Source organism: Podarcis muralis, chromosome 5, assembly GCF_964188315.1.
Source record: "Podarcis muralis chromosome 5, rPodMur119.hap1.1, whole genome shotgun sequence".
In the NCBI taxonomy this organism is placed as follows: domain Eukaryota; kingdom Metazoa; phylum Chordata; class Lepidosauria; order Squamata; family Lacertidae; genus Podarcis; species Podarcis muralis.
The window spans coordinates 53531716-53559614 of record NC_135659.1 but is presented as its reverse complement, the minus strand read 5'-3'; the positions used below and the strand labels follow the sequence as shown (position 1 = coordinate 53559614).

Genomic DNA, 27899 nt, shown 5'->3' with positions numbered 1-27899 from the left:
CCGGGCTGGGAATTGAAGCGCCCAGTATCCGGGCAACAGGCGGCGGGAAGCCACTGGCTGCGGAACCGCCGGAGCCGTCCTGCTGGCGCTGCCCTCCGCACAGCGCCCCCTCTGGACAAAGGGGCGAAATGCTCCCGCCTCCGTCAGCTGCCTCGAGCCGAAGGCCAGGAGGAGGCTGTGCGCTCCGGCTCTTCCGTGGAGCCTCGACGCCGCAGGGCATCGCGCAACAGAGAGCCTGGCGCGGGGAGCGCAACTCGGGCGGCAGCTGTCCATGGCTCCTCTCCGCCCGCCCCCAACTTCTGGGCGGCCCCCCAGTTGCCCCTGGTGACCAGCCCCCCCCCTCTCCCTGCAGGCTGCCCCTCCCAGCCCTGTCGGAGAGGAGGGGTGGCAAGAAAGAGGCCAAGTCGCCCAGGCGGTGCGCGGTGCTTCCTCCCTCCCTTCTTCCCTCCCTCCCTCTCGCCCTCCCACCATCCGACCATGAGGCAGCTCGGAGCGGGCTCGGCTTCCTCCAGTTCTTTCGCAGGCGCACCTGAAGGCCGGCAAGACCCTTCGCCGTCTCTCCCGGCAGGAGCTGTGAGGAAAGCGCAGTCCCACCTGGACCCGACGACGGCCACCTCCGACGGAAAGCGCATCTTGCCAGGAGCTTGAAGCGGCTTCTTCTCATCAGCCTTGCTTGGACCTCGCCGCGCCCCCCTCTCTCCTGAGGGGAACCAGCTCAGTCAAGCAGAAGCAGCAGCGGATGGTGCGCCTGGTTCGCTCGGCTTTCCTCGCCCGGAGGCTCACGTCTAGGAAATAAGCGGCGGCGGCGGCGGCGGCGGCTCCTTCCTCGAGCGCGGGAGACGTCCATGGTTTGCTTGTTTGTTTCTTGATCGCGCGTTGACCTGCCTGGGAGCCAAGGCGAAGCTCGGCAATCCAAGAAGGCAGGAACGGCGAGACCCCGGGAGTGAGTTGTTTGCAGATCTGTGTCAGAGAGAGAGAACCAGCGTGGGAATCCAACACTGGAGCTCTTTCAAAGTTTAAAGTCAAGTCAAGCCCTCTCTCCTCTCCACTTTGGGAAGAGTCAGCAACCTGCTGAGGACCAGAAGAGAGAAAAGAGGAGAGGAGATGATTTCCTCCTCCTGCTGCTCCTGCTGCTGCAATATCCGTCTGATTTGTTCCTAACACGGTGTTTTTCTTTACCAGACTCCTGTGCCCTCGATAAACACGCGCGCACCAGTTCCGTTGCCATCTGCTTCCAGTTCTGCCTCCAGGCAGGGGGGGCCGAATCCTGTAGCTCTCCGGCTCGCCAGCCAGGCCCCTTTCCTTCCGTGTCTGGTCTTCGGCTCCCCCTCCGTCGAGGCACTTGTTGCTGCTCGGTGGCTGAGGAGCAGAACACTTCCCGCTGGCCTCCTCCACGGCCACGCACGCACACACACAGAGAGAGACACGCGCGCACACAAAGACGCTCTCCCTCTCTCTCGAGAAGGACTGTGCTGAATGCCAGTCCCGGCCAACCTCTGAGACCCACCGCTCCTGCCTGGGAGAGAGCGAGAGCGCGCGTCCTCGCCCAGCCGCCCAGCGCAGCTCCTTGCCGGACGGGAAGGGTCATCCGAGGGCACCTGCGGGCCACCTAACCTGATCTATGATCAGCTCGGTGTGTGTCTCCTCTTACCGCGGGCGCAAATCCGGGAACAAGCCACCGTCCAAAACATGCCTGAAGGAAGAGATGGCCAAAGGCGAAGAGTCGGACAAGATCACTATCAACGTGGGGGGCACCCGGCATGAGACGTACAAGAGCACCCTGCGCACCCTGCCAGGCACCCGCCTGGCCTGGCTGGCCGACCCGGACGCCCAGAGCAACTTCGACTTCGACGGGCAGAGCAAGGAGTTCTTCTTCGACCGCCACCCAGGCATCTTCTCCTACGTGCTGAACTACTACCGGACGGGCAAGCTGCATTGCCCCGCCGACATCTGCGGCCCCCTCTTCGAAGAGGAGCTCACCTACTGGGGCATCGACGAGACCGACGTGGAGCCCTGCTGCTGGATGACCTACCGGCAGCACCGCGATGCCGAGGAAGCCTTGGATATCTTCGAGAGCCCGGAGCCCGGGGCTGGCGGGGCTGGCGAGGAGAACGAGGAGGAAGGAGCCCGGGAAACGTCTCTGCAGCGCCTGGGCATGGACGACAGGCCACCGGGGGCCACGGGAGCAGGAGGCTGTTGCCGCAGCTGGCAGCCCCGGATGTGGGCACTCTTTGAGGATCCCTATTCATCCCGGGCAGCCAGGGTGAGTTGATGGGCATTTGGTGGGGGCACCTATGGGAGCGGAGGGGGGCTCCCCACACACTGGCCAGATCCTCATGGGCCCCCAATCACTCAGTTACCCTTCCTCGCCACCCCATTGTTACGTCTTTTGTTTCTCTCCAGAGACAACAGTTGCTTCACATTTCATTTTTAAAATTTGTTTCAAAATGTTGTTACTAAATTATTTCCATGAGTTACATTCAGTTTGAGACATTTTTGTTATGGGCAGTATGGGATTTCATCCACTCTTGAAGGCTTTTGAGTCGAGTTTCTTTCTTTTCTTTGTGATGACCCTCCTGTTCATTCGCTGCTATTTTCTCTTCCTCTTTCCCTTCGTGTGACCTTCTCTCCTTGCTCTCCCTTGCTGGCACAAACGTGAGAGGGCAGCGCGTCTCGGTTCTTATTTTCTCTCTCTGTGTGTGTTTCTTTTCTTTTTATACACACACATAGAGGAGTAAAACAGCACCCCTGAATTTGTATGGATGTGGCTTGCCCCCACCCTAGACAACGATCATCTCAGCACAACTCTCAGTAGGCAAACACAAGGCCTTCAGATTCCCAAGGCAGCCTTGGAGCAGTCTGCCCCAGCATTACGCATGCTGTCCCCTCTTCCACTCATGGAATTCAAGATCTAAAATATTTTTTAGGAAAGCCCAGTAATAATTACCTCTATGAGTGGGGATCACATAACAAAAACTACCATAGAGAGATCAAAATTTTCATAAGTCGTGGGTCCATGACTTTTGAAAAACAGGGGTCTGTAGTACTTAGCTGATTAGGGACCACTGACCTATATATTTCCCTCCTATGCTTCTTCCAGGTTCACCACTGGCTTACATGTGTCCTTTCACACCTCTCTCTTGTGTCTATGCTTACATGCGTGTGCACAGAAATTCATGTCTTAAGCAGCCAAAGAAAGAAGCAGCTGTGGGTGGGAGTTTGCCCTTGACGACCCAAGGAGGGTACATTGCCCCCAACCTTTCTTTCTATTTACTGTCCTCTTTGATCCACTATTCAAAAACAAGCTGTCCTTTTGTTTAAGGAAGCTGTGATGCAACCCCCTGGTTTCACCCATGATAGAAGTAAATTTAATTTTCATCTTTTAGAATTCTAACTTGCAAGCAGATTAGTGATACCTGCCTTTCCTACCTGTTTGCAAGTTCCGGAACAAGAAATACAGCCTGACGGGAAGCCACCTGCTACTTGCCTGCTTTTTCGCTTTGAGAGATACTTTTTCATGCCTACTGATGGAGACACACCCACTTCATTCCCATTCAAACCCACACAAATTAATAGAGGCAATCTCCACATGCTTTTGATTTTTAATGTACGCATAAATCAAATGCATTATTCACATCCAGCCATACGCTCTTGCTTTTATACTCAAGAAGTAGTGGTTCATATCTCTGGTTCCTTAGTCACACCTATCACGTAAATGCTGGCACATATACTCTTAGCTCTCTCTGTCTCACATGCAGAAGCATTGCTGGCATTTAGAGGTGTAAAAAATGCAAGGGAACACTCTGAGCTCAGCCTAGATCCTGGCAGAGTTCACATTAAAATGTGTGCGTTGGTGGGTGGTTGGACTCTCTATAACCATCATAAGCAGCAAATACTCTTTTGGCACCTTAAAGACTAACAGGTTTTGGTGGGCATAAACGTTCATGGACTGGGGTCCACTTCATCAGCTGCATGAAACATTATCCTCCATTGCAGGTATGGTATAGGTGTGTGCACATACATCCAACATGTTTTCTTCCAGCCAAACAGCCAAATCCCAAAACCAGACATTCCAAAGATGGCATTACCGGCCCCTTCTGTAGTCTCAAAGGTCTTAGATTTCCAAAGCTGCTCTCAGTTTATGAGAGGGTCCAAAATAGACTTGCTGAAAACAGCCTCCAGGGATTTTCCCACACTGCCTTTGCCTGTCTCTCGTCTTCTCCTGGAAAATGCTTTCCCCAGCCGTTGACCTCGGTGATGCCTGATGATATGATTATCAGAGCTCAAAACGAAAAAATCTGCACCAATGTAGTGATAAGTACATCTGTCCCTACCTTCTCCCTGCAAACCATTTAAGAATATGATCAGCCCAGGTCATTGCATGAAAAAATCTCAGTACCTGTTTTGTTTTTGTTTTTGTGAAGGTTTCAGTTTCTTGGAGAAAGCAAAGCTTAAGGGGCTCTCACTGTCAATGGCAGATGGAGAACCTGGCAGGAAATGTGACTGTCCTCTCCCATGGACCAAGGCACAGGGCCATAGAAGAATGGCTTCGAAAAGCATCTAAATTAAAAGGGAGAGGATATGTATTAAGATTTGGCAGGCATTAGCTAGATGGCATGACCTGGCAGACTTTGCTGTACTCTGGGGAAGCTGAGAGCAGTTGACCCAGGAATCTTCATTTACCTCCATCTCCAAACTTCCTTACAACTGTGATAAGGATCCTCATATGGTATAAACAGGTGCTGTTCAACTCATTTCAAGCTCTCAATACTTCCAGCAAGATTACCGGTATCTCAGTTTGTACCAGCTAAGTATCCAGTACTGCTAATGTTACATACTAGTGTTGAGAAGGGTGTTTTAAATGGTTCATGAAATATGAATGGTTTGTCTTAGAAAGTGCCCTTGCGCTTCATTTAGGTGGTGTAGAAATAACCCCCCCTCCCCTTAATGGAATCCTGCTCTGAAAGAAACAAGTGTCAATGTATTATTTGTCACAGAAACAAGATCTCTGATATTTGTTGTCCACTAAGGCTTGACTTTCCAAAGCCTGCCATAGATTCCATCTTTTTCATCACTGGAATAAATTCTAGCTGGCCTTAACTGGCCTTATTAACCCTTGTTCTTCATTGGGTACATGGCATTTTGATTTGCTTTCTCAGGCCAGAAAATGTTTTTAATAATAATAATAATAATTCTGTATTTTTCTTGACTAAGACAACATAGCGGGAAAGGTACAAAAGTGATGTTACTCAGTCTCACTCCTTCAGTGTTCCTGCTCAAAAGATGTTGCCCTTTGCATGTAGTTGTATGAAAACATGGGGAGCAAAGGACAGTCCTTTGTGGCCAAGTTGTTCATTGTAATCAATATTATTCATACTTCCCTGGCAAGCAAGAATGTCTGGGTTTTTCAAGCAGATGGCACTGGGATCAGCCAGGCAGGCCCCATTTCTGGCTGGACCCCATTACTCTTAGCCTGCCCCCAATCTCTCCCTCCTGACACAAACCAGCATCATAAGACATCTTGGTCTATAAGGTTGTGCTGTGAAGGGGAGGAGCCTGTGGCATCATTATCAAAAGTGACAGTTTTATTGGTGCTTTGGCTGGAGCTAAGAGTCCCTGCTGTGGCATTGACTTCTGAAGGTTGGGTTTTGAGAGCTGTTTTTCCCCCACAAATCTACGGAAGATATTTATCAGAACACAAAATGGGCAATGAGGCACAGGGCAACGGCAGAGTTCATACTTCTTCTGGAATTACACTAACTCTAGTTAGGAAGTCCCTCAGCACAACAGAAATTGATTCCTCTATACAAAATGCAGAGAAAGCAGCTGTGGCTGCAGGAAGCCAGCTGACTTTGGAGTAACAGTAGGAATTGGCGCTTTGCGCTGGGAAGGAGCCCTGTCCCCCTGCCGCGATGAACAAAGGCATGGCATGCTAGAGACTCACACAAACAGCTGTAATCATGGACATGAAACATTGCAGCAGTCTGCTCAGCAGGAGAGAGCAGAGTTTAAAAGCCCCAAATGAAAGCAGATCTCCCACCTTAATTTCTGCTGCTCACAGCCAGACATAATTTTGCATCCTGACTCACTTGCGGACTGTGAAGAACAGTAAAGGCAGAGCTGTGTAGTGGGCATAGCTCACCAGGAATTCATGTAGAGGTTCTTTGCTCACACTTTGCCTGCCACTAGAAGGAAAGTGTTTCAGCAGTAGCAGAGATACTAGGATCTGACAGTGTTGGCCAGTGTGATATTGTGGTAATTGTGTCAGACTAGGCACAGACAAGGGGAGATCTAGGGTCAGTTCCCCACTCAGCCATGAAGTTCACTAGGTGGCCTCTAGTCATGCTCTGTCAGCCTAAACTGTATTGCAGACTTGTTGTGAGGAGAAACATTAGGGTGTGTGGGTGTATGTCCCTTAGGTTCCTTGGAGTAACAGAAGGGTGGGAATGAGATAATAAACGAAGCTGCTAGACTGCTTTTGTTGCATTGCATATTGCATAGAAACAGGAGGAGGAGGAACAATACCCGAAAAGGCCTGCTCCACCAAAATGACACTTCCACACCTGGAATATACCCCAGGCCAAATGGAGACAATTGCAACAATGTGGTGATGGGGGTTTTCCTTCCTCTTCCTCTTCCTCTTCCTCTTTTCTCTGCACAGAGAAATGTAACAGAAAAGGTAACAACGTGCTTAGTAAGAGTGGCAATCATGTTAGCTACTGTTGCTGTTCAAGTAGATGGGGGGGCAGCCCTAGAAACTACACTGAGGACTCAGCTATACAGCAGTAAATAAAATCTTTTAAGTGTGTTATAAAGTGCAATATACAAATGTGACTCTAGATTGCAATGGTGAGCTATGACAAATTCAGTATATTTTTCAATTTTTTTAAAAAAAGCACTTTCACAGCGTTTTTTTATATGTGTGTAGATTCTACCTGAGTGCATAAAACCACCGAAAGAGGAAACGAGCATGCCAGCAATGCATATACAAGCCACAGGAAGAGGCTTCAATGACTCTTTGTGTAATCAAGAAAGTGCATGATCTAGAAAACAGGAACAAGCACACTACATATGTGAAATTAAGGTGTTTGCCCACTCCTGTAATGTGCATCACTTTACACTTGCTTACACTGAATTGTATTTCCAATTTTACTACTCATTCACCCAGTTTGGAGAGATCCTACTGGAGCTCTTCACAATCTTGGTTTGCTTTGTTTTAACCACCCTAAACAATTTGGTATTGTCAGCAGGTTTCCTCACTGCTCCTGAACTCTAGGTCATCTATGGACAAGTTTAAAAGCACAGGTTCCAATGGTGATGCTTGGGAGCCTCTGCTTTCTACATCCCTCCATAAAGAGAAGGGTCTGTTTATCCATACTCTCTGCTTCATGTTTCTTAACCAGTTACTGATCCTCTCTTATTCCATGGCTGCTAAGCTCAGGATTCTGTGGTGAGATGAGGTACTTTGTCAAAAGCTTTCTGAGAGTCTATCTCTATGCCTGTTGACATTATTGAAGAACTCTGATAGGTTATTAAAGCAGGACTTTCTCTTGTGGAAGCCATGCTGGTTCAACTTCAGCATGGGTAGTTCTTCTGTATGGTTGGTAATTTTGTAGAACAATGTTTTCTACCAGTTTCCCCAGATGTTGAGCGAACCAGTCTAAATACCTTATGAAAAATGGATGTTACATTGGTCACTTTCCAGTTCGCAGGTGTGGAGACTGATCTTAGGGGCAAGTTATGTGTTTTTGTTTCACATTTGAGTTCTTTAAGAACTCTCAAGTGATGGCTACCTGGATGCAGTGATTTGTCAGCTTTTATTTTGACAAAAAGACATTGAACGTCATCTCTTGACATCACGATTTGCCTCAGTTTCTCAGACTCCCTTGCTGTGAAAGTTAGGCACACGGATGTGCCTTATAAGTGAAGACAAATGCAAAGAATTAATTCGGCTTACTTCATAAAGTTCACGTAGGATAGTGGTTGATCCACCATTCAGAACAGATGGGAATCAACTTTACCCCAAGTATCTAAGTGGAGATGGCTAATTTAAAGGGGTTGTGCTAGCCTTAGAGACTGGGGCAATTGTTCCACAACCCCATGAAGTATTATGAAATCAATATTTGCCTTCATATCACAGGGCTGATGAGTCTCCTCTTGAGCTAAAATCAATGATCCAATGCAATGACTAGATGTTAACTGAGGCCAAGCAGTAGAAATGAAAAGCTCTGCAAGGCTCATCACCAACTTGGTAAAATTGTTAGGTGCACTGATTTGTTAAATAAAGCATCAAATTATTCTGAGAGAAATGGTGTACACGTGTGTGTGTGCATGTGTGCTTGTGCTTATTTCACATTTGTTCCAGTTATTCATTTTCTGAAACATCTTGCATACTATGGAGCTTCAGCCAAGAGTATGAATTCTTCATTAGTATGTAGAATGGAAAGGCCATCAGCTTTGGAGGCAGGGTGTCAAAGCAGGGTGAACTATTGTTATTTTTTAATTGCTTTAGAATTTAAATATGCTTTTATTTTTATTCTAAGTTTCCGTTACCTTGTGAATAGCAGAAACTTATGCATGTATATTCAGTAGCAAGTCCCATTGAAACCTCTCAAGTAACTCTGTAATTCTATACACACTTAGCTGAGAGGATGAGGAATATTTGTGGACAGATATACATAGGACCGCTCTATTACATTTCAGTGGAAATTACTCTCAGGTACGTATGGCTGCAGCCTTAATGCCAGCTACACACCCACCCACCACTAGCCTGCTTTAAAATGAAATCTGAGTTTAATGCAAATAAATATGTTAAATATTTACACTAATAATCTCAGAAAATTCAATTGATAACTTTCTGTGAAACACATTGAATTAAAGGTCAAATAAGCAGGACAGGAGCGTAACAGAACTTTCTGATTTGGGATTCTCAGCAACTGGCATTCAGAGGCATATTGTCTTGACACTGGAGCTAGTACTCAGCCAACATGACTAATAGCCATTGATAGCCTTTTCATGGATTTGTCTAATCCCCTTTTAAAGCCAACTGAGTAGATGGCCAACTCATCTGGCATTTATTCGTATACCATGGAGGAAAACTGATTTGCCCAATAACCGCCAGCCCTTGCTTCTGGAAAGTTATCAGTTTCAAAGGCAGTTTGCCAAGTGATGGGGAGAGTTGTGTTGTTTGGGGGGGGGGAGAAACTTAAAACTCCTCTGTGCTCTCTGAACTAGTTTTACTCAGGATCCTAGCCTTAGCCTTCAAGCAAACCATCTGGCTTAGTCTGCTCTCATGTGGACAGGAAAAGCCAAACTAAAATCTGTGAATTTCACAACAGATCCCCTTGTATCTAAATGGTAGGTACTGTATATATTCTGCAGTACATGTAGCCTCACAGTTTAGGGTTTTGGATTATACTCCTAGGTAGTATGAATCATTTATTTAATTGCAAACCAGTGCTTTAATTAATAGCACATCAAAATGATATATGAATGATCTAACTTACTACTTCTTCATCAAAGCTACCAGACCTTTGCTCCAAGTAATCATCAACCAAACACAGAAATAGCCTTCTTATGTTCATGTGGGTTTTAATCCATGCATTGGCTGGCAAACTAATGTGCAGGGGGGAAACAAACAAGAATGAGGCTGGAGCACAAACAAACACAAGTAGTCCCAACTGGGTCATTGAGCTCTTCCTGTTTATTGTTAGTGTCAGTGGCGTGTGAGACTGGCTGGCCTTTGGGATACAGGAGAAACCAAAACGGCTGATGAGTTTCATTGCCATCAGAGGCATGGAAATTTCACGCTGCCCAACAATTTGGTCCAAAAAGGACATCATAAAGCAATGAGGAAGTTGAGTATGGCATGTTCAGTCCTCACCTAATCTTGGCACATACTTATTAGTATTATTCCTTGAAGGTTAGCATAGTGTTGAAGGTAAAAGAAAGGAGACAGACTGCCTGCAAGCTCATAATTTTGAGGTATGAACACTCACTGTTTCCACAGTCTCCTCCCTCCAACTTCTTTGACTGATCAATCTCACTGAGTTGGGGGTGTGGCTGGAACTGAAAACTAAGATTCATTCAAGAAGGAAAGGATCCATTCAAAAAAGATTCCTCCTCTCCTCAGAGAGCATGGCCACATCAAGTGGGTAGAGAAAAACTCCAAGCTTGTCATTTGATCATGGCTAGGCCTCTTCCTAGGCTCAAATCAAGCATACATCTTCATTCTGTATCTTCTTTGTAGCAATTAAGTGCACCAGAGAAAGAGAGAGATGTTGTTTTCTACATATATTGTTTTTCTTCTCCCATGGCCTGTTCATTTTAATCACTGAGCTTATTTTCTCGTCCTCCTGCAGATAATTGCTTTTGCCTCGCTTTTTTTCATTCTGGCGTCCATAACAACCTTTTGCCTGGAGACTCACGAAGCCTTCATCATAGATGTTAACGTGACTGAAACACTGGTGACGGGCAACACAACCGAGACCTTTGTGATGCGAAAGCTGGAGACGGAACCCATCCTCACCTATGTTGAGGGAGTCTGTGTCCTGTGGTTCACTCTGGAGTTCCTAGTGCGCATCGTTTGCTGCCCAGATAAATTGGTCTTCATCAAGAACCTTCTTAACATCATAGACTTTGTAGCCATCTTGCCCTTCTATCTGGAGGTGGGACTCAGTGGCCTGTCATCCAAAGCTGCACGGGATGTGCTGGGCTTCCTGAGGGTAGTACGTTTTGTTCGGATCCTGCGGATCTTCAAGTTGACACGCCATTTTGTGGGGCTTCGGGTACTGGGCCATACACTCCGGGCCAGTACCAATGAGTTCCTCCTCCTTATCATCTTCCTGGCTCTGGGGGTTTTGATCTTTGCCACCATGATTTACTACGCTGAAAGGATTGGAGCCAAGCCATCTGATCCGAGTGGAAGTGAGCACACCCACTTTAAGAATATTCCCATTGGATTCTGGTGGGCAGTGGTGACCATGACCACATTGGGCTATGGTGACATGTACCCCAAAACCTGGTCGGGCATGCTGGTGGGGGCTCTTTGTGCACTGGCAGGGGTGCTTACCATTGCCATGCCTGTCCCAGTTATTGTCAACAATTTTGGAATGTATTATTCCTTGGCGATGGCCAAGCAGAAGCTGCCAAAGAAGAAAAAGAAGCACATACCTCGCCCAGCACCGCTTGACTCACCAACGTACTGCAAGTCAGAAGGCAACTCGCCCCGCAACAGCATTCAGAGTTATAACAGCCCTCCGGCAGCTGCAACGGCAGGGGTGATGGAGAGGAAAAGATCAGGTGAGGTGCCAGAGCGAGAAAAATTGGTGGTGGGAGACTAAAAGCAGCTAAACACCTTGCAGAGACTAAACAGGCAGATTCTCCATCATGTATGTTCCTCCATTAGGCCACTCATATCATGATGCTGAATTCATAGTTAAAACAGAGGTTGGCTTTGAACAATTCTCTCAGCACGTCCCTCTATTAAATGTTCCCTTTTGTGTTTATGGATCAGGGTAATTGGATATGTTTAGCCAAAGCTTCTGTCTTGGTCAGCATGTCAGCATGGTCTCATTGTACCAGCTAGATCTTGAGCCAAATTCTCTGCTTTGATGTAAATGAGAAGTAGCTTTATTCAACGAATTACTTTGTTCTCAATATCTAATGGCTCCATGTAGCATCAAAATTAGCAAGTGTTTGCTGTGGGGGACAGAGATGTGTTACTATCAATGATCAAAGACATTATGATACATTTTCACCAATGGCCTGCTTGCACTATTTATTTATTTAATAAATTTATTTTATTAATTAATTAAATTTCTATACTGCCCCTCATCTAAGGATCAGAGGGCGGTTTACAATATAAAAAACCAAAAATACATAACATAGTAACAAACAAAAACAATAACCCTGCCCCCATAGTTTAAAAGGCCATAAATTATTTAATTAGCTGAAGGCCTGAGCAAAGATATGCATCAAAGGCGCCAGGTGAGCCTCCCTTGGGAGAGCACTCCACAAACAGGGAGCCACCACAGAAAAGGCCCATTCTCAACTGGAGGGGACACATGAAGAAGGGCTAATCTTCCAAGTGTCAAATCACCAACAGAGATCCCTAAACTGCTGAAGAGAGTGAATCCTAAGCAGAACTACTCTCATATCTCAGGGTCCAAAGCCACTCAGTATCATGTGAAACACAAGGAAAAAGTACCTTACATGGATCGCTGCAAGGGGCAGTGTTGGCATGCCTCTCTCAGGGGAGTTGTGCAAGCTTCTCCTTTGGACATTACACCAAGGATGTCCTTCTTTTTGAACCTGTGGGGACCCTGATCTGGATCATGTCCAGAGGGGAGAGCTAAGCTGTTCCCTTTATGCTGTTTTCCAATGGAAAATCACCCCCCAAAGCTGCTATTTGCTGCTGTTAATGGTACAGAAAGATTCCACAGGGAAATAGTGGGGGTGGGGGGTGGGAGGCATAACAATCCCCTGTTCATGGTACTTCCCAAGACTGCTTTGAACCATGGGATTCAACTAGGTTAAGCAGTTTACGCAGTTTGACCATGTAAAAGTAAAAGAAGATGCATGGTCTCTTGCCCATCAACTCCCAATATCGTGAACCATTTGACCTTTTCTGTAGCAACACGTATTGATAAAGGGTCTCTTCAGCACCCCAGAGTCAGCCGAGTAGCCCTTGATATGTGTCATGTGTGTGGGAAGCTTGTGAACATGACAGGCAGGTGATTTGTTTCTGATTGTTGCAGTGCTTTCCCCTTTCAGCAGCTGGCACTTGTTGTTAAGCGAGGCATAGTTGCTGCCCAGGGCTGTGGCTCTCTAAGGGATTCCTCTTGCAGGCTCCTGTCTAGCAGTCGGGAGTGCTCTGGGACCTCTGCGACGATCCTAAGTGTACAGCACCACTTAAAGGGGACGAGAGAAAGAGAGCTTGAGAGAGAGAGAGAGCTTGAGAGAATGAGAGAGAGCAAGAGAGCTTTATTGTCCTTTGCCACAACAGAGGCAAGAATTTGCATGCAAGAGCCTTCCAGTAAATGAGTCCTAAAGAAACTGAGGTGGACATGTGCCCATGCACGAATGGAACTCAGAAGAGCATTGATAACAATAGAACTGGAGCATCTAACACCCGCTGAGGATCTGCCTTGAATGGATTCTCTCTAGATTTAGTAATAACAAAGGGCTTTCAGACACAGGTCTCAGGAGGATGTCCTTGGCTCACCCTCCACATCACTGCTAGCAGGAAGCCAGCCTTTCAATTTGCTTCTTAAGATTTCCCACCTTGTTAGTGGTCGGATAATGCTTTTAGGCTGGCCTGTCAAAGAGGCTCAATGGCAGGCTGATTGGAGCCATTCTCAAGTGCCAGTCTTGCCACCCAGGTGAAGGAAGCTGTCCGGATATGCAAGCTCTGTTATTGGCAGAAAGTTGGACCAGGTATGACATAACTGGCACTAACTGGCCTTCTTGAGGAATCCAAGAATGTCAGAGCATGGTGGCTGAGCAGCTCACTTGGTTTCTTCAGACTGTGGCATTGGTATGAGGTAATGAGTAACACACTGGAACAGGGCTGTAGGGACGGAATGTAATCAGAGGCATCTCATACAAGGCTTATCAAGTACCTGATACAGTAAGCTGCTTGCAGGAGACTCCAGTTTCTGTAGAAACCATAGAGCCATTGCCATAGCAGTAACATTTGCTATATTGGCAGGCAGTTTCTGCAAGCGCGCTCTCTTTCTGCAGACTTATGGGGAGGAGTTTAATGTAGCACTCAGCAGATTGCTCCATCAGTGCAAGCATTTATATTTGCCTAATGGAACCATCTGCCCTCTCCTCTCCTTGTGCCCTATTCTGGGGGTTCTAAATCCACAAACCAATTGGGGATGTGGGGCATGTGAGGGCAGAGAAGGGTGGTGGGGGAGATGCCCCATTGTGCTAGTGGAAGCCATTGCATTATAGAGTCAAATCTTCCATATGCATTACATTTTCTATAGCATACAGTATTTGATAACAGTATCGGGGAGCATTTGGTATGGCCTGTTTTGCAATGGCGAAAGAGCTGAATGGAGACCACCACTACCCCCAAATCTGAAAGACAAGAATTTGACCCTAGATTGTATTGGAAGCATCCCAGGATCATGGCCGGACCATCAGATGGTATAAACTTGAAGGGAGATGGCGGGAGAAGAACGACTGCCTTGTCTCCCACAGCACTGAGGGACTTAAAGTACATGACTGAGTTGCAACTTGGTAGGTCTAACCTGTGCTGCCCATGTAGTCTCCACACTACGGCTGCTGCTTTAGCATCAAGAGAGCATTACCCTTCCCCACTCCCCTCCATACTGTGCAGCAGCCAGGTATGCCTCATCTTCTCCAAGGACCTTTGCCGTTGCACTAATGTCCAGTTTGCATCTTCTCAGAGGCATCCTGTCAGCCACTGTGAGAACAGGATGCTGAACTAGATGGACCACTGGCCTGATCTAGCAGTCTCACCTTATGTTCTTATGTCTACCTGCTTGCACAACAAAACCTTGCTTTTGTAATGGGACTTGTGGCTTCTCTTCTTCCCCTCCAACCCCTTGCACATATCCCCAAATCTGCACCAGAGCAGATTTTGTGGGAACCTGGGAGAGAAGTGCAGGGGAGAAAAGGAAGGAGAAGCCCTGCTGCAAGCATGGATGCGCTGATTATGCTATGTTGGCTCTCTCAGTAGCACATGCCTAACATTTTCCAGCAAAGTGAAGATTTACTTCAGATTCACTGCCTCTCTTTTTCTCTACAGAACTCAGTTTGCAAGACGGGCAGTGAAAGAAGAGCTGAGGGACAAGTCTCCCCGCCCCAATTTATTGCATTTATATCCCATATTTTTCTCCAAGGAGCTTGAGGTGGTGTACATAGCTCTCCCTCAGTTAAATCCCACAGCAACGCTGTGAGATAGGTTGTGAGGCAGTGACTGGCCCAAGGTCACCCAGTCAGCTTTATGGCTGAATGGGGATTTGAACCCTAGTCTCCCAGGTCCTAGTCTGACACTAGCCACTAGGCCGGCCCACCCATTGCTTCACACACTGTGGGGAGCGAACTCTCACTGAGCCTGCCAGAAGGTTTTCCAGAACCTTCTGTGTTTTTTGCTTCTTTGCCAAGCAGGTGCAGATCCAGTCCCCTCCCCCCCCCCAAAAAAACACTTACCTCTTTGCCTATTCTTTCTCCTTTCCAAGATACCAAGCAGAACGGCGATGCCAACGTGGTGCTGTCAGACGAGGAGCAGCCTCTTTCGCCGCCTCACGAGGAGAACCAGCCCATGAGGCGCTCCAGTACCAGGGACAAAAACAAGAAAGCAGCTACCTGCTTTCTTCTGAGTGCTGGAGATTTCTCTTCCACTGCTGATGGTGGCATCCGGAAAGGTATGAAGGAGACCTAGAGGCAAGCGCCGGTGGATGGAGGGGAGGTTGTGGATGAAAGAAACATGAGGCAGGAATCCCAGCTGGGCTGCTTTGCAGTCTTTGTCACAGCTGAAAAGGGAAGAAAATACTGCTTTTTAAAGCCCACAGCCCTTCATGCTCTTTTCCTGCCTGTGATAGAGTTGCCCGATTGGGACGTGGAGGAGGTTTATATAAGTCTCCCAGTGACACAGTAAACAAAGGTCGCATCCACCCCATGTATTTAACCACTTTAGCAGTCACAGCTTACCTCCAAAAGCACCCTGGGAACTGTAATTTGTTAAGTATGCTGGGAATTGTAGCTTTGTGAGGGGTCTCCTCTCAGCACCCTTCATGAACTGCAGTTCCCAGGATGCCTTGGGGAGGGGAGGCACATCTGTTAAAATGTCCTAAGAGGCTTCAGAAAATGGCATGGATGTGACCAGGGCAGCCATGACATCTCCTTCCCTCTACCTTCTTGGTCCTGTTAATAACCCTCCTCTGACACCTGCTGTGGCAAGCAAGACTCCAGGTATGGTTGGGAAGAGGATGGAGGGCAAGATCAGGGGGGTAATGCATGAGAGAAGCTGTAGCTGCCTTGCCCCTCACGGCAACAAGAGATTTCAAGGCATATGAACACTCGGGCTGTGGCTCCCTTTGCCCACAAGAAGCAATACTCTCCTCTTACATTCAGGTAGCTCATCAGAACTATCTTTAACCAAAGCCACACCTGGTTTGTGCTTCTGTTCCATCTCCAACTATTTAGGCTATGTAACTCATGTCTTTGGAGCAGATTTGTCAAGGTGTTCAGGTTGGGTTTCATAACCTTCCACCCCACCTCCTCCTTTCTTTCAATTTTCATCAGACTTTGAGAGTGGCTGTATTTGATTTTACTTTTCTTCATTTCTTCATCCATCTGCCCCACCATATGTCTACACCAGAGCCCCTCTAGAGATGGTCCTTCACAGTTTCTTTCCTCATGGTTTGTTGCCCCTTGTTCTTCCTTGATGTCGCTTTAACTACTCTTTGTGCAATGCTTGCCTCTGTGTGCTTCCTCCTCTTTGACCGTGGGCTGTTATTTTGGTTAATAGCTATTTTACATGCTGAAGAGGCCCAAATAACGCCTATGTACTCTTACATTTGCATTGAAGTGTGAAAAAATATCAGGTTGCACGCAGCCTCCATCTCTGAGGGAATATAGAAACTGTTGGAGCTGTATAATGTCCTGAAAAACAAACAAATAAAATGAGGTGTCTGCTTGTAGGGCAGAGTATGGGGATGCATAGGTAGAAAGAAGAGAAACAGTGAAAATGGGGGAGAAATGAGACAATAGGGTGAGGACATTGAGAGAGAGACATACACACAAATATAGGCAATAGTTCTGGAAAGTGAGTAGCTGCTTAACTGTGGTATCAAATTTCACATGGGAGGGGTGGGATCCTTAGAATTGTTACATTAATCAGAACATTTCCATATCCACCAAGCGTCTCCATTTTCCAGGGACAGTCCAGGATTTACAGAAGCCACCTCGGTTTCTGATCTGATCCCAGAATATCTTGCTTCTCCTTAGAACGTCCCTATTTCCATAGGAGAAATGTTGGAGGGTATGGAGTTATCTAACCCCCAAGCCATCTGAAGGGCAGTTTCTTGCATCTGTCCCTTACATCTTTCTTTCAGATTTGCCTTTGCATAGAGACTCAGGTTAAATGCATTTATCTGATTCCCTTCCACTTTATCTATTAAGCCCATCTACCTGTTTAGTTAACTTCCTTTGGTCTCTGCTCTATTTATGCCTGCCTGCCTTTATTCCAAATGGCTTTTTAATATCCCTTCCCAGCAATAAAGGCATATTTTTCTCTGATTTACAACTCTTGTCCTTGTTAATACCCCATGAGTTCAGAGCATTTGAGCTCTGATTTACACTAGCAAGTATAGGAGGAGAACAGTGGGTAGATTTTAAAAAAAGAGAAGCAGTTCACAGTAACTAGCCTGGGTAAGTTTATTGATTTCAATAACACCAGCAGTCAGCAGCTATTGGCAGTACTTTTAAGACAGACACAGTTGAGAAAACATAATCAAATAAGGCTGAGTCATTAGTATGAGCAGTTCTGCTGGCTCTTTGCCTCTTTGTTGAGAACTGAAAAGCAAGCCTTAGCTCAAGGACAGGGAGCATGTGGCCCTGTTCTTGTTGCTAGACTGCAGCTCCCATCTTCCCTGATCATTGGCCAAGTCCAACAACCACTAGGTCCCCCCACAACTTTCCCCTCCCTTCCCCAGCCGCTTAGATTTGAAGCCTTGTCAACACACAGCAGCAGTCATACCCTGGGGAATGGCTTCGACCGGCCAGCTAAGCCAGGTGTTGGTAGCCAATGGGTCTCAAACCCTCGGTAAGTTAGGGACTTCCTCTGCATGTGAAGAAAGGCTCCAGCAGATGGAGCAGACAAGACCAATAGTGGGTCCAATGGTCAGGGAAGCTGTGTTTGCATTTGATGTAGAGGCAAGATGGGACTTGTCCACCTTGGAAGGTTGTTCATCTAGGACAGCGGTTCTCAACCTGTGGGTCCCCAGATGTTGTTGGACTACAACTCCCATCATCCCTGAGCTCTGGCCTTGCTAGCTAGGGGTGATGGGAGTTGTAGTTCAACAACATCTGGGGACCCACAGGTTGAGAAAGGCTGATCTAGGAGAAGGAAAACTCTGACCCTAAACCTCCACTGCCTAGCAGATCATCTTTAAGAAAAGGCTAGGGAGCAAACCCTTCACAAATCTGGAGTGGGATCACCAGATACTGCTTCAGTATCTGCTCATCCCTGTCTCCAAATCTGTAGGTCATCCTGTCCTGTTCCTGTCTGACCTATGAAGTTGACAGGGACCAGCATGGGGTGAGTAGCCTTCAGAGGTAGCATCCCACAGTGAACACTTGGACTTGTCCCAAGAGGAAAGGATAGGTGTCTGTCTCAGGAAACATCTAGCTGCATTCTCCAGTGCTCAACTGGGGTCATGAGAAGCTGGTACTGGTGACACCTACCTGCAAAGAAGTAGCAGAGGAGTTTCCATGCTTTCATAGCATGGTGAGGTGAGCATCAACAAGGTTGCAACAATACTTTCATTTGGGACTGGTATCCAGATGGGGACTAAGAAGGGTATTTTGAGCAGGCTATTTAGATCATGACATGTTTCTATTGCTAGTTTATAACAGTCTAGTTGCCCCTACTCATCATCTGGAAAGGCCCTAACTATGGGATTTGTGGATTTTATATATTAATTCTCTCTCTCTCTCTCTCTCTCTCTCTCTCTCTCTCTCTATATATATATATATATATAGAGAGAGAGAGAGAGAGAGAGAGAGAGTTATATATTAGTTATATATTATATTTTAACTATATTTAAAATGCAGTTGAGCAAACCACATTTGATGTACAATGTAAATCACACCTTTGTTTCTGTGAGTGTAGTGGGTCTGTTGCAAGAAAGGATCATTTAAAAGCATACTGAGGGTCTTGGATTCAGTCCATGATGGGTCTCCTGTGCTTGTAAATAGTTCTGCAGAACCAGGAGTTATATTGGGTGCTGCTTCTCACAACAGCAGAAGACTGTGGGCTGCTATTGATTCTGGCAGTCCTCAGCTGAGCTCGATGGTGTATGTCTAAGTGCACATACATGGATGTGGAAGTGAGTAATTGATCATGAGGCAATGCAACTCATTTCATGTCTCTTTCTCCAGCATTAACGTATGCCCATAAATCTCTGTGCTTCTGTGCGATGAGTGCCTGCACGCCGAACCTATGAAGTATTGTGATACCAAAGAATGATCTCAGCTCCCTTCCTGGTGGCCCAGATCTCTTTGTGAAATGCCTTCAAGCAGTTCCCTGGCAACAAACAAAACCCATTTTTAACCACTTAGGGTGACTTCAACCAGCGTCTGTGTGCATTGCTGGGAAAGCTGCCTATCTAGTTAAGCTGCACTCTTAGCAATTAGCAGAGCAAACAAAGCAACAACAAAAACACCTTCTCACAACCATCTATTGCTTGGCAAATTTTCTTATAGTTGTTTCAGAAGTAGCTCTGGATCATGTGCTTTTTTGATATCAGTTGTCTATGTCTGGACAGGAGTTTCACTTGCTCCTTCTTGACACAGATATCAAGAGAGAAAATGCAAATAAGTACAGTACAATTGTATTCCAACACCGTACTGCTTTTTTGGTTCTGGCATTTCCAGGTCGATGCAGGTTGGTTGTGAATTGGAGTCATGGAATCATAGAATTGGAAGGGGCCATGAAGGTCATCTAGTCCAACCCCCTGCAATGCAGGAATTTCAGCTAAAGCATCCATGTCAGAAGGCCATCCAACTTCTGCTTAAAAACCTCCAAGGATGGAGAGTCCACCACCTCTTGTGGGAGTCTGTTCCACTGTGGAACAGCTCTTACTATCAGAAAGTTCTGCTTGATGTTTAGTTGGAATCTCCTGTCTTGTAACTTGAATCCATGGGTCCCTCAACCATTCCTCATAAGGCTTGGTTTCCAGACCCATTATCATCTTGGTTGCCCTCCTCTGCACACATTCCAGCTTGTCAATGTCCTCCTTAAAGGGCAGTGCCCAGAACTGGACACAGTATTCCAGGTGTGGTCTATTACTTCCTTTGACTGGGACACTATACTTCTCTTGATGCATCCTAGAATAGCATTCGTTTTTGTTTGTTTGTTTGTTTTTGCTGCTGCTGCATCACATTGTTGATTTGTGTTAAGTTTGTAGTCTTCCAAGGCCCCTGGATCCCTTTCACATGTACTACTGGCAAGGTGTCCCTCATCTTGTATTTGTGCAGCTGGTTCTTCCTGCCTAAGTGCAGAACCTGACATTTGTCCCTATTGAAATTCATTTTGTTAGTTTTGTTAGTTTGATGGCATCCATTTCAAAACTAGGTCACACCATGGAAACAGCACAACTGCAAGCACAGTCTGAAGCAGAACTGGGAAACCTGTGTCCCTCCAGATGTTGTTGAACTACGACTCCCGTCATCCCTGATTGTTGGCCACACTGGCTGAGGCTGATGGGAGTTGGAGTCCACAGCATCTAGAGGGCCACAAATCCCCCACCACTGGGTCCAAAGGCTTGTGGAGATGTAACAATGACAGTGGCTGGTGTATGCCAGCATAAGGTATACAATTTGAAGTGAGCCTATTTTTTAAAAAAGGATAGCTGTCTTTTCAAAACACCTGCTCCATTTGCTTCCCACGCTAACAGTTTAGCTTATGAAAGCTGAACTTATGCCATGGAGAGCTATTGTTTGGACACAGCTTTAGGCACAAAAATTGAGCTGCCAACCTTTTATTCTGATTATTACTTCCCATCTATGCTGTGTAAAATGGAAATGCCTAAGAGGCTGGGCTCTGTCATGCTACACATCCCCTCTTTCTACACCCTCCCTCTTCCCCCACTGGTCTCTTTACCCATCCTCCTCTCCTGCCTACTCTCAAACAAAATGCACAAATATTATACTGCTGATACTTATTACCATTGCAAGGTACAGGATAGACACAAACAACCAGCAGGGCAGACAGGTGAGAATGTGGCACAAGGGATGCCTCTGTTTTTGCTGCCTTGCAATGGTAGTCAAACCTGCTGCCCTCGTGATGCCTCTTATCTATCTCATACAATCCTAGAGCTGGAAGGGAGCCTGAGGATCATATAGGTCCAAGACCTTGCAATGCAGGAATATGCAGCAGTCAGGGGCTGAACCTGCAACCTTGGTATTGTCAGCAACATGCTCTAACCAACTGAGTTATCCTGTTGTCTTGGACTGCAACTTCCACCAACCTCAGTTAGCATGGACATGTTGGCTGTGGCTTATGGGAGCTTTAGTCCAAAGCATTTGGAGGGGACCACGTTGGTGCAGGCTGATCAAGGATTTCTAGATGGCCTGAGCTGGTAGATTCCTCAGCTTCTGCTTTCTAGCTGCACACATCCCTTTAACATCAAATGGAAATCATTCTCGGATGTGGCTGAGCTTCCTGTTTCTGAAACTTGAGGAAGGTGAAAGATAAAATGCAGAGACTTCCATCAGCCTGTAATTCCTGTGCTTTAGTAGCTCTGAATGAACTCTGCACTACGCCAGTGAATAATCCTCTGCTTACATCCGGCAGGTTTGTCAGGCACTTGTTCCATAGCAGCATACTTGGCACTTGTGCAATTTTTAAAAATTAAGTGTATTCATTTACCTATTAAGCTTGCCGTTCTCAACACTTTGTGAGTCATGCAGTAAATATGCTTAATACCGCACACTCTGTTCATTGGAGAGAAATAAAATAGGATTCAGCTGATCAGAGAAATGATACATGCTTCTTGTCATCACTCTGGTGTATCTGAGAAGAATATCATTATTTGTAATCGGCTCAGCTGCATAGCACCCCGATGTGGAATAAGGCCAATTTTGCAAGTCAGAAGTCACACAAGAATGCATTTGACGGACAGGTGATCAAATCCAAAGGAGGGCGTGGCATTTGAAACCTTAACAGTTATGTAGAAGAGGGAATTTTAGCAGACACAACTATTCTCAGCCCTGCAGGTCAAGTTGCACTTGCTGAAATGCTATCAAAGGTACACTCAGGGCTTTCTCACCCATTGGGCAATAATGGTTCACCACAGGTGTGCACAAGAATCCAATCTGATCAGATGTGGGAGCTGAAATAGCATCCTTGATTAATTTAATTTTAATATAATTGTAGGAGGTGTAGTTTGCCCAATCATATTTAAATAATCAACTGTCAGCTTTGTTAATTCCTTCTGTTTTGTTATGACACCACCATTTGGGATATTTTCAATAGGTTTTTTAAAGCACCACTGAGTTGAATCAGCAATTTTTTTTTTACCCTTGCTGAAATTTGTTTTCTTTTTTATTAGTTTCTACATTTCCATCTTTTGCTCATCCAAAAGGAATGGCTTAACATCGAGGGCTGCATAAAACCCAAATAATCTATATACAGGAGCCTTATTCTGCTTCACATCTCATCACCCTCATTGCTCTTGTACACTGTGGGTCTCCTCTGTGACCAGTGGGGGCGGTACAGACTTCCAGCTCTTGATATGTAGATGCTTCTGTAGATGCCCAGTTGAGGCAAGGCATTTAGATCATGCTGCTTGCACTTTCATCTGGGTACAGTAGCACAGAACTGATGCCCAAATGAACAATGCTGTGGACAACCCTGTGGATTGAAACATTTGGTAGCTGGTTAGCCAGAACTTTTTGCCATTTGGACATAACTCAGAAACATGGAAAGAAAAGGGTGCCGCTCAGTGAAAATCCCCTTGACTTTGGAACTTAAACAAAAATCAGTGCAACTTGAAGCTCCTGTCTAGTGCCCTGGGTTTTTAAATGCTGAACATGCATAAACAAACTCCTATGCACTTTTACACACCCTCATTTCTATTAGCTGCATTCCTACCTGCCATACCTGTGAGTTGAAAAATCGGGGCTGGGAGGTATACAACTTTCAGTGGTATTCAACTAAGGTGTTCCATCAGTACAAAGATTTTCCCTTGTGCAATGGAACTTCTCTCCTCTTCCCCCTGCCCCATCCATAGATCTGCACCGGAGGGTTTGGGGAACCCCAAAACAGATTTAGGAGACCTATGGAGGCAGCAGAGAGGGCAAAGTTCTGTTGCACAAGCAGAAATCCTTGCGCTGATGGGAGTCTTTCTTAGTGCTACTTTGGACAAAGTCCTTAGTTTCATTATATCTTGTTTTTATATGGGGCAGTCTATTAACATAGCAAAAATGAAAATTCCCTGCTCCCCCAGAAGCTTACATTTCAACTGTTAGGGAGGACAACAAAGGAAGCAGCCGGCTGTGTTTTATTAGAGCACCTCTGCACAACTCACAATTCCCACCCCCAAAGTCCACCACAGACCTCCAGCTTTATATTGTGGCCTGTTGGGTGCATAAAACACCTCTGCTTTTGCAGTCCTAGACAGGCAATGAAAGCAGGGAGGAAGGGGGAACCTATAAAGTTTATCAAGGCCCTGGTAGGCCAGCATACACAGTGGTGGTTTTGTGGTCTGACATTTTGTGGAGCTGGGCTGCTGCATATGTTCCTTGATAGGTTTTTGCCAACTTGTAGAAAATTGCTGCTTAGTGTCATTTAAATGCAGGCTTCTAGCTCCCCATAGATGAGTTGCAATTATCTGTTAATATAGCAGTCAAGGGTAAAATGAGGTGTGTGTGTCTGCCCTGAGGACCAGGGGTTTAGCACAGTCACAAGCAGCTTATTCGTTACTGATGAGACAGCTGTGGCCTTTGTCAGGCAGGAAGTCCAATTAAATTACCCCAATGAGCCTTCTCCTTCACCATTCCACTTCTGTGCTTGCATGAGGTGCTTGCAGGAAACCTGGAAAGGACATTGGGACTGAAACATATGTGGAAAATATTTTCATAGTTGTTTTCACAGGGTCTTTGGCACTGAACAAAAGAGTGGGAGCACCCAAGTGGGTTTAGGAGCCATAATTGGGCGTTACATAGCCAGGTGGCTTCTGTTATTGGCTTTCTGGTGTTAGATAGCCGGGGGTCTGAATCTGATTTCTGTTTGAACCAAGGACAAGCCTGTTGCTATTTGACATGGAAAATCCTCTGTGGACCAAGCATTCCTAATCAGCAAGGATAATATTGTTTCAGGCAGCGCTTATTAGAACTGACATGCAGCTCTGCTATGCAATTTTTAGACTTGGCATTATGCAACTTGGTATATAAAGCATGACTAATAGCCCTGCTGCTGTGAGAACAAAAACCAGAATTAGGGAGTGAGATACCAAGAGGCTTATTGGAAGCCTCCTTGCTGTTGATAAATCAATAGGTCTTGCTCCCCACCCTGCCCTGCTCTCCTTCTCAAGCACATAACGTGTGGGGTCTGTCTGTAATATCCACACAACGGCAGTGCAGAATGTTCCCTAGAATGAGCCTCCCCAAAGAGACACAGTGAGAGGAAAATTTCAAGTTAAGAAGAAACTTCCATGGAATAAAATGGAAGGCCAGAGGCGCAGAGTTAAAGCCACAAAAGAGGGATTACACAAACCCCATTCCCTCACCATTGTCTTCTGGTGAAGGCTGCAATTTTAAGTTTATTTATCTGAAATGTTTTCCCCTGACACCAATGCACAAAGGTGAAGAAAGACTCAAGGGATCAAGATGTGGCCTGGAGGGGTTGCCAGGCTGCAACCCAGAGAACGAGCAATTACCATTAAATGTGCAGATCAAGTGAAAGACAGTGCTTGATCTTACGTTCCCCCCTTGTCACCTTTCACTCTTCCCCCACCCCACTTACAGCACCAACCAGGGCTACATGGATACCCCATAGGAGGCTGTGGAGTGGGGAGGGCCAACAAAAGCCAGCAGCATCTGCAGCTACCTTGCCTTCTAGTTGATTGATCAGTTTAAAGATAAATGTTTACTTTTCAGCTATCTGGCTGCCGTAGTCTTTGCTTGCTTTGGCATCACTGCGTGGTGCAGTCTTCACAGGACTGGGCAGTGCACAACAATCCATCACGTCTTAGACACGTGACTCAGTTTTACTGGGACCATCCACCTTGGGTTTGCTTCTGTTTATTTTGGCAGGGACTCCTGTGCCTTTACCGGCTTTTAACCTCAATAGCCTTTCCTGGCATGAGAAAACTTACCGTAGTTGCCTGAATTGAGCTGAGAGCCCTGAATACTCCGCCACTAGCTGATGTACAAAGTAAAAATGGCAAAAGTGGCGTCTGCAGGTAGAGCACTTCACCGCTGTCTTGCTAGTCTGAAAGCTCTAAATTGATCTTCAGGTTCACCTACTTTTATTGAGACTTATCAGGAAGGGGAGCAAGAGAGATGTTTGTTAGGCATGCTATGCTAAACCTGCTAATTTCAAACTTTGTGCAGGCTACTGAACCCGAAAGGTATTTCCTTCCCTGCTAATTTAGATGGATTAGATCTCATCCCTTGGGAAAGGCCACGCTCACCCGTGCAACTGCTGATCTCTTGACCCATCCCTGGGAACAGGATGCAGCTGCCTGCAACCAATCAGCTACAAATGTGTCAAGTGACTGAGGTTTGAATGCAGAGCAGTCCCAGAGGAGCTGACCTGGGAAAGCATCTTAAGCCCATAAAACAAGACGTGCTAGTTGGGAAGGTTAATACACTTCTATACCAAGAAGGAAGTGCCTGTTCTTTGTGATGGAGTTATTCTTACACTACATAGAAAACTCTCCCGGATCAGTTCAGAGCAGGAAGTGGGTTCAGATTTGGTGCATACGCATGCATGCATTCAGGGAAAACCTTGTGCGTAAGTGATCTAACCCAATGACAGGGACCGTCTCCGGTTGGCTATAAAAGGAGACCAGACAAATTAATGGAGGATGAGGCTATTGGTCAAATGGTTGTATACTACCAACAGGATCAGAGGCCAGTTGCTGGGGTTCATGAGCTGGAGAGTCTTGTTTGTGGGCTTCCCATAAGCACCTGGTCATCCACTGTGGAAAGAGGATGCTGGACTAGGGAGGCCTTTGATCTGATCTAGCCAGACTCTTCTTATGCTGTCCACCCTCCCAATTACTGTAGCTATTCTTCTTTTGAAGTTACATTACTTGTGCCATTGCAACTGCCATTGCAGACTTTGATTGGGTCTGCTTGCTTTGCTTTGCTTTTGCAAATCACATTTCAGTTCACATTTAAAGGCAAGCCTACCTTGCCTTTACAAGCAACATGCAAACCAAAGCGCAGTCATCCTTTGAAATGTGCACTTCTCTGAATTTTGCAATGCAGTTCTCTGGCCAAGGAATATGTACAAAAATGCATATTGTTACATGCTACCCCAATCTCTGAGCAATGCAAGATTCCAGGGGTTCCAGGAGCTTAAACGGTGTTTGTATTTCCTTCAAATTGTTTGGGTGAGGGTTTTATTACATTTTTTTATAAACAGACTGGAGGAGGGGGATACCTACAATATTGTGTGTGGAAATTGCACAAGTGTCTCTTTTGCTACATGTACATTTGCCTGAAATTTGCATCTTGCAACAGAAGAAGAAGAAGAAGAAGAGTTTGGATTTGATATCCCGCCTTTCACTCCCCTTCAGGAGTCTTGTGGCTAAAACTACATGTGTGCATTTTTCACACATGAAAACCTGTGGCCCTCCAGTTGTTACTGGAGTACAACTTCCAGCATCCCTCACCATTGCCCACGCTGGCTGGGACTGATGGGTGTTGGAGTCCAACACCGTCTGGAGGGTCACAGTTTCCTCATCTCTGATTCACACTTTCCTCACTCTACCGTTGTAGGGAAAACATTGGGTGTGAAGCAGCCCTAGTATTTTGGAGTCTCGATATGTCAAATACTGAGTCTTCGCATCAGTGCTGTCATGGCTACCAAGACCTATGAATCCAGATAGCCAGCTGAGGTACCAAAAGAGCCTCTTTGTCTTGCTGAGTGAGGAGAGGTTCCCCTTCATTTTTATAAGCAACAGCAGAATTGTGCGGGAAGTCTCTTTCCTGGTAGAGGCCCCAATAAGCTTGCAGCAAGTCCACACATTCATCCCTTGATGGCTGCACACCACACGGTGCATTTTATGTGTGAAACAGCCATTGCAAATGAAACACTGTGGCAGACACGTCAGATCACAAACATCAGAATTTTTGATCCACGAAGTTCACACAGCCAGATGCAAATGAGAGTGTTAAGTCTTCAAGAGATGTGACATTAATGATGCATGGCTCAGTTAGTTAGAGGGTGCTAATAACACCAAGGTTGCAGGTTCGATCCCCATATGGAACAGCTGCATATTCCTGCCTTGCAGGGGGTTGGACTGAATGATCCTCAGGGTCCCTTCCAGCTCTACAGTTCTGTGATTCTTTGTGTGAATCTACCCATAGCTACTTCTGACTACGGCCAGATTAAAAGCCCATGAAAGCTTGAAGCAGAAGATGCTCCATTAATGTTCATGTTCATGCACACGATTGCCGCTTCCGCCCGGGTTTTGCTTAATGCCTCCCAAAAGAAGTATGACAGGCAAAATTCAACAGAAGAATCATTACCCAGCAAAAAGCTGCAATAATGGGGAGAGCAGCGCTTGCTGGATAGCTCTTATAAAGCTGTTAATGGCACACACTTACATCCGTAAAAAGGGTTATGAACACACTGAAAGCTATTCTTCTCATAATTGACTGTGCTGTGATATCAGTAACAGAAGGATAACCATTAGTGGATTCCAAGCAAAGACCGGCCTGGCAATTAAGGCTGTGGATGAAAAATCCAGATATTGGCATTTAATTATTGACTGAATGCCATAAAAGCTTGGGCAAGCCACTCCATTTCTCTACACCTAAGTATCTGGCTTGTAAATTGAGGGGAATCCAGGCAATAATTTCTTCTCATCCAAATAGATTCTCTGCAAGAGGCATATTCTATCTATTACTGTCTGGTTCACAGTCATTCAGAAAAGGGAGGGTAGGAGCTGTTTGCTCTAAGC

At 46.1% G+C, this 27899-nt stretch overlaps 1 protein-coding gene across 5 annotated transcripts in view; it reads left to right on the top strand.

Moving 5' to 3' along the window:
- Positions 1–1579: 1579 nt before the first annotated feature.
- The window catches only part of KCNC4 (potassium voltage-gated channel subfamily C member 4), a 53899-nt gene continuing 27579 nt past the window's right edge, over positions 1580–27899 (top strand). For all 5 annotated transcript variants that reach the window (XM_028733840.2, XM_028733842.2, XM_028733843.2 and 2 more), the window contains exons 1-3: positions 1580–2263; positions 10362–11301; positions 15216–15401. In XM_028733840.2, coding sequence (XP_028589673.2) covers positions 1622–2263; positions 10362–11301; positions 15216–15401 — 1768 coding nt within the window. In that variant the 5' untranslated portion in view covers positions 1580–1621. The remainder of the gene's footprint in view (positions 2264–10361; positions 11302–15215; positions 15402–27899) is intronic.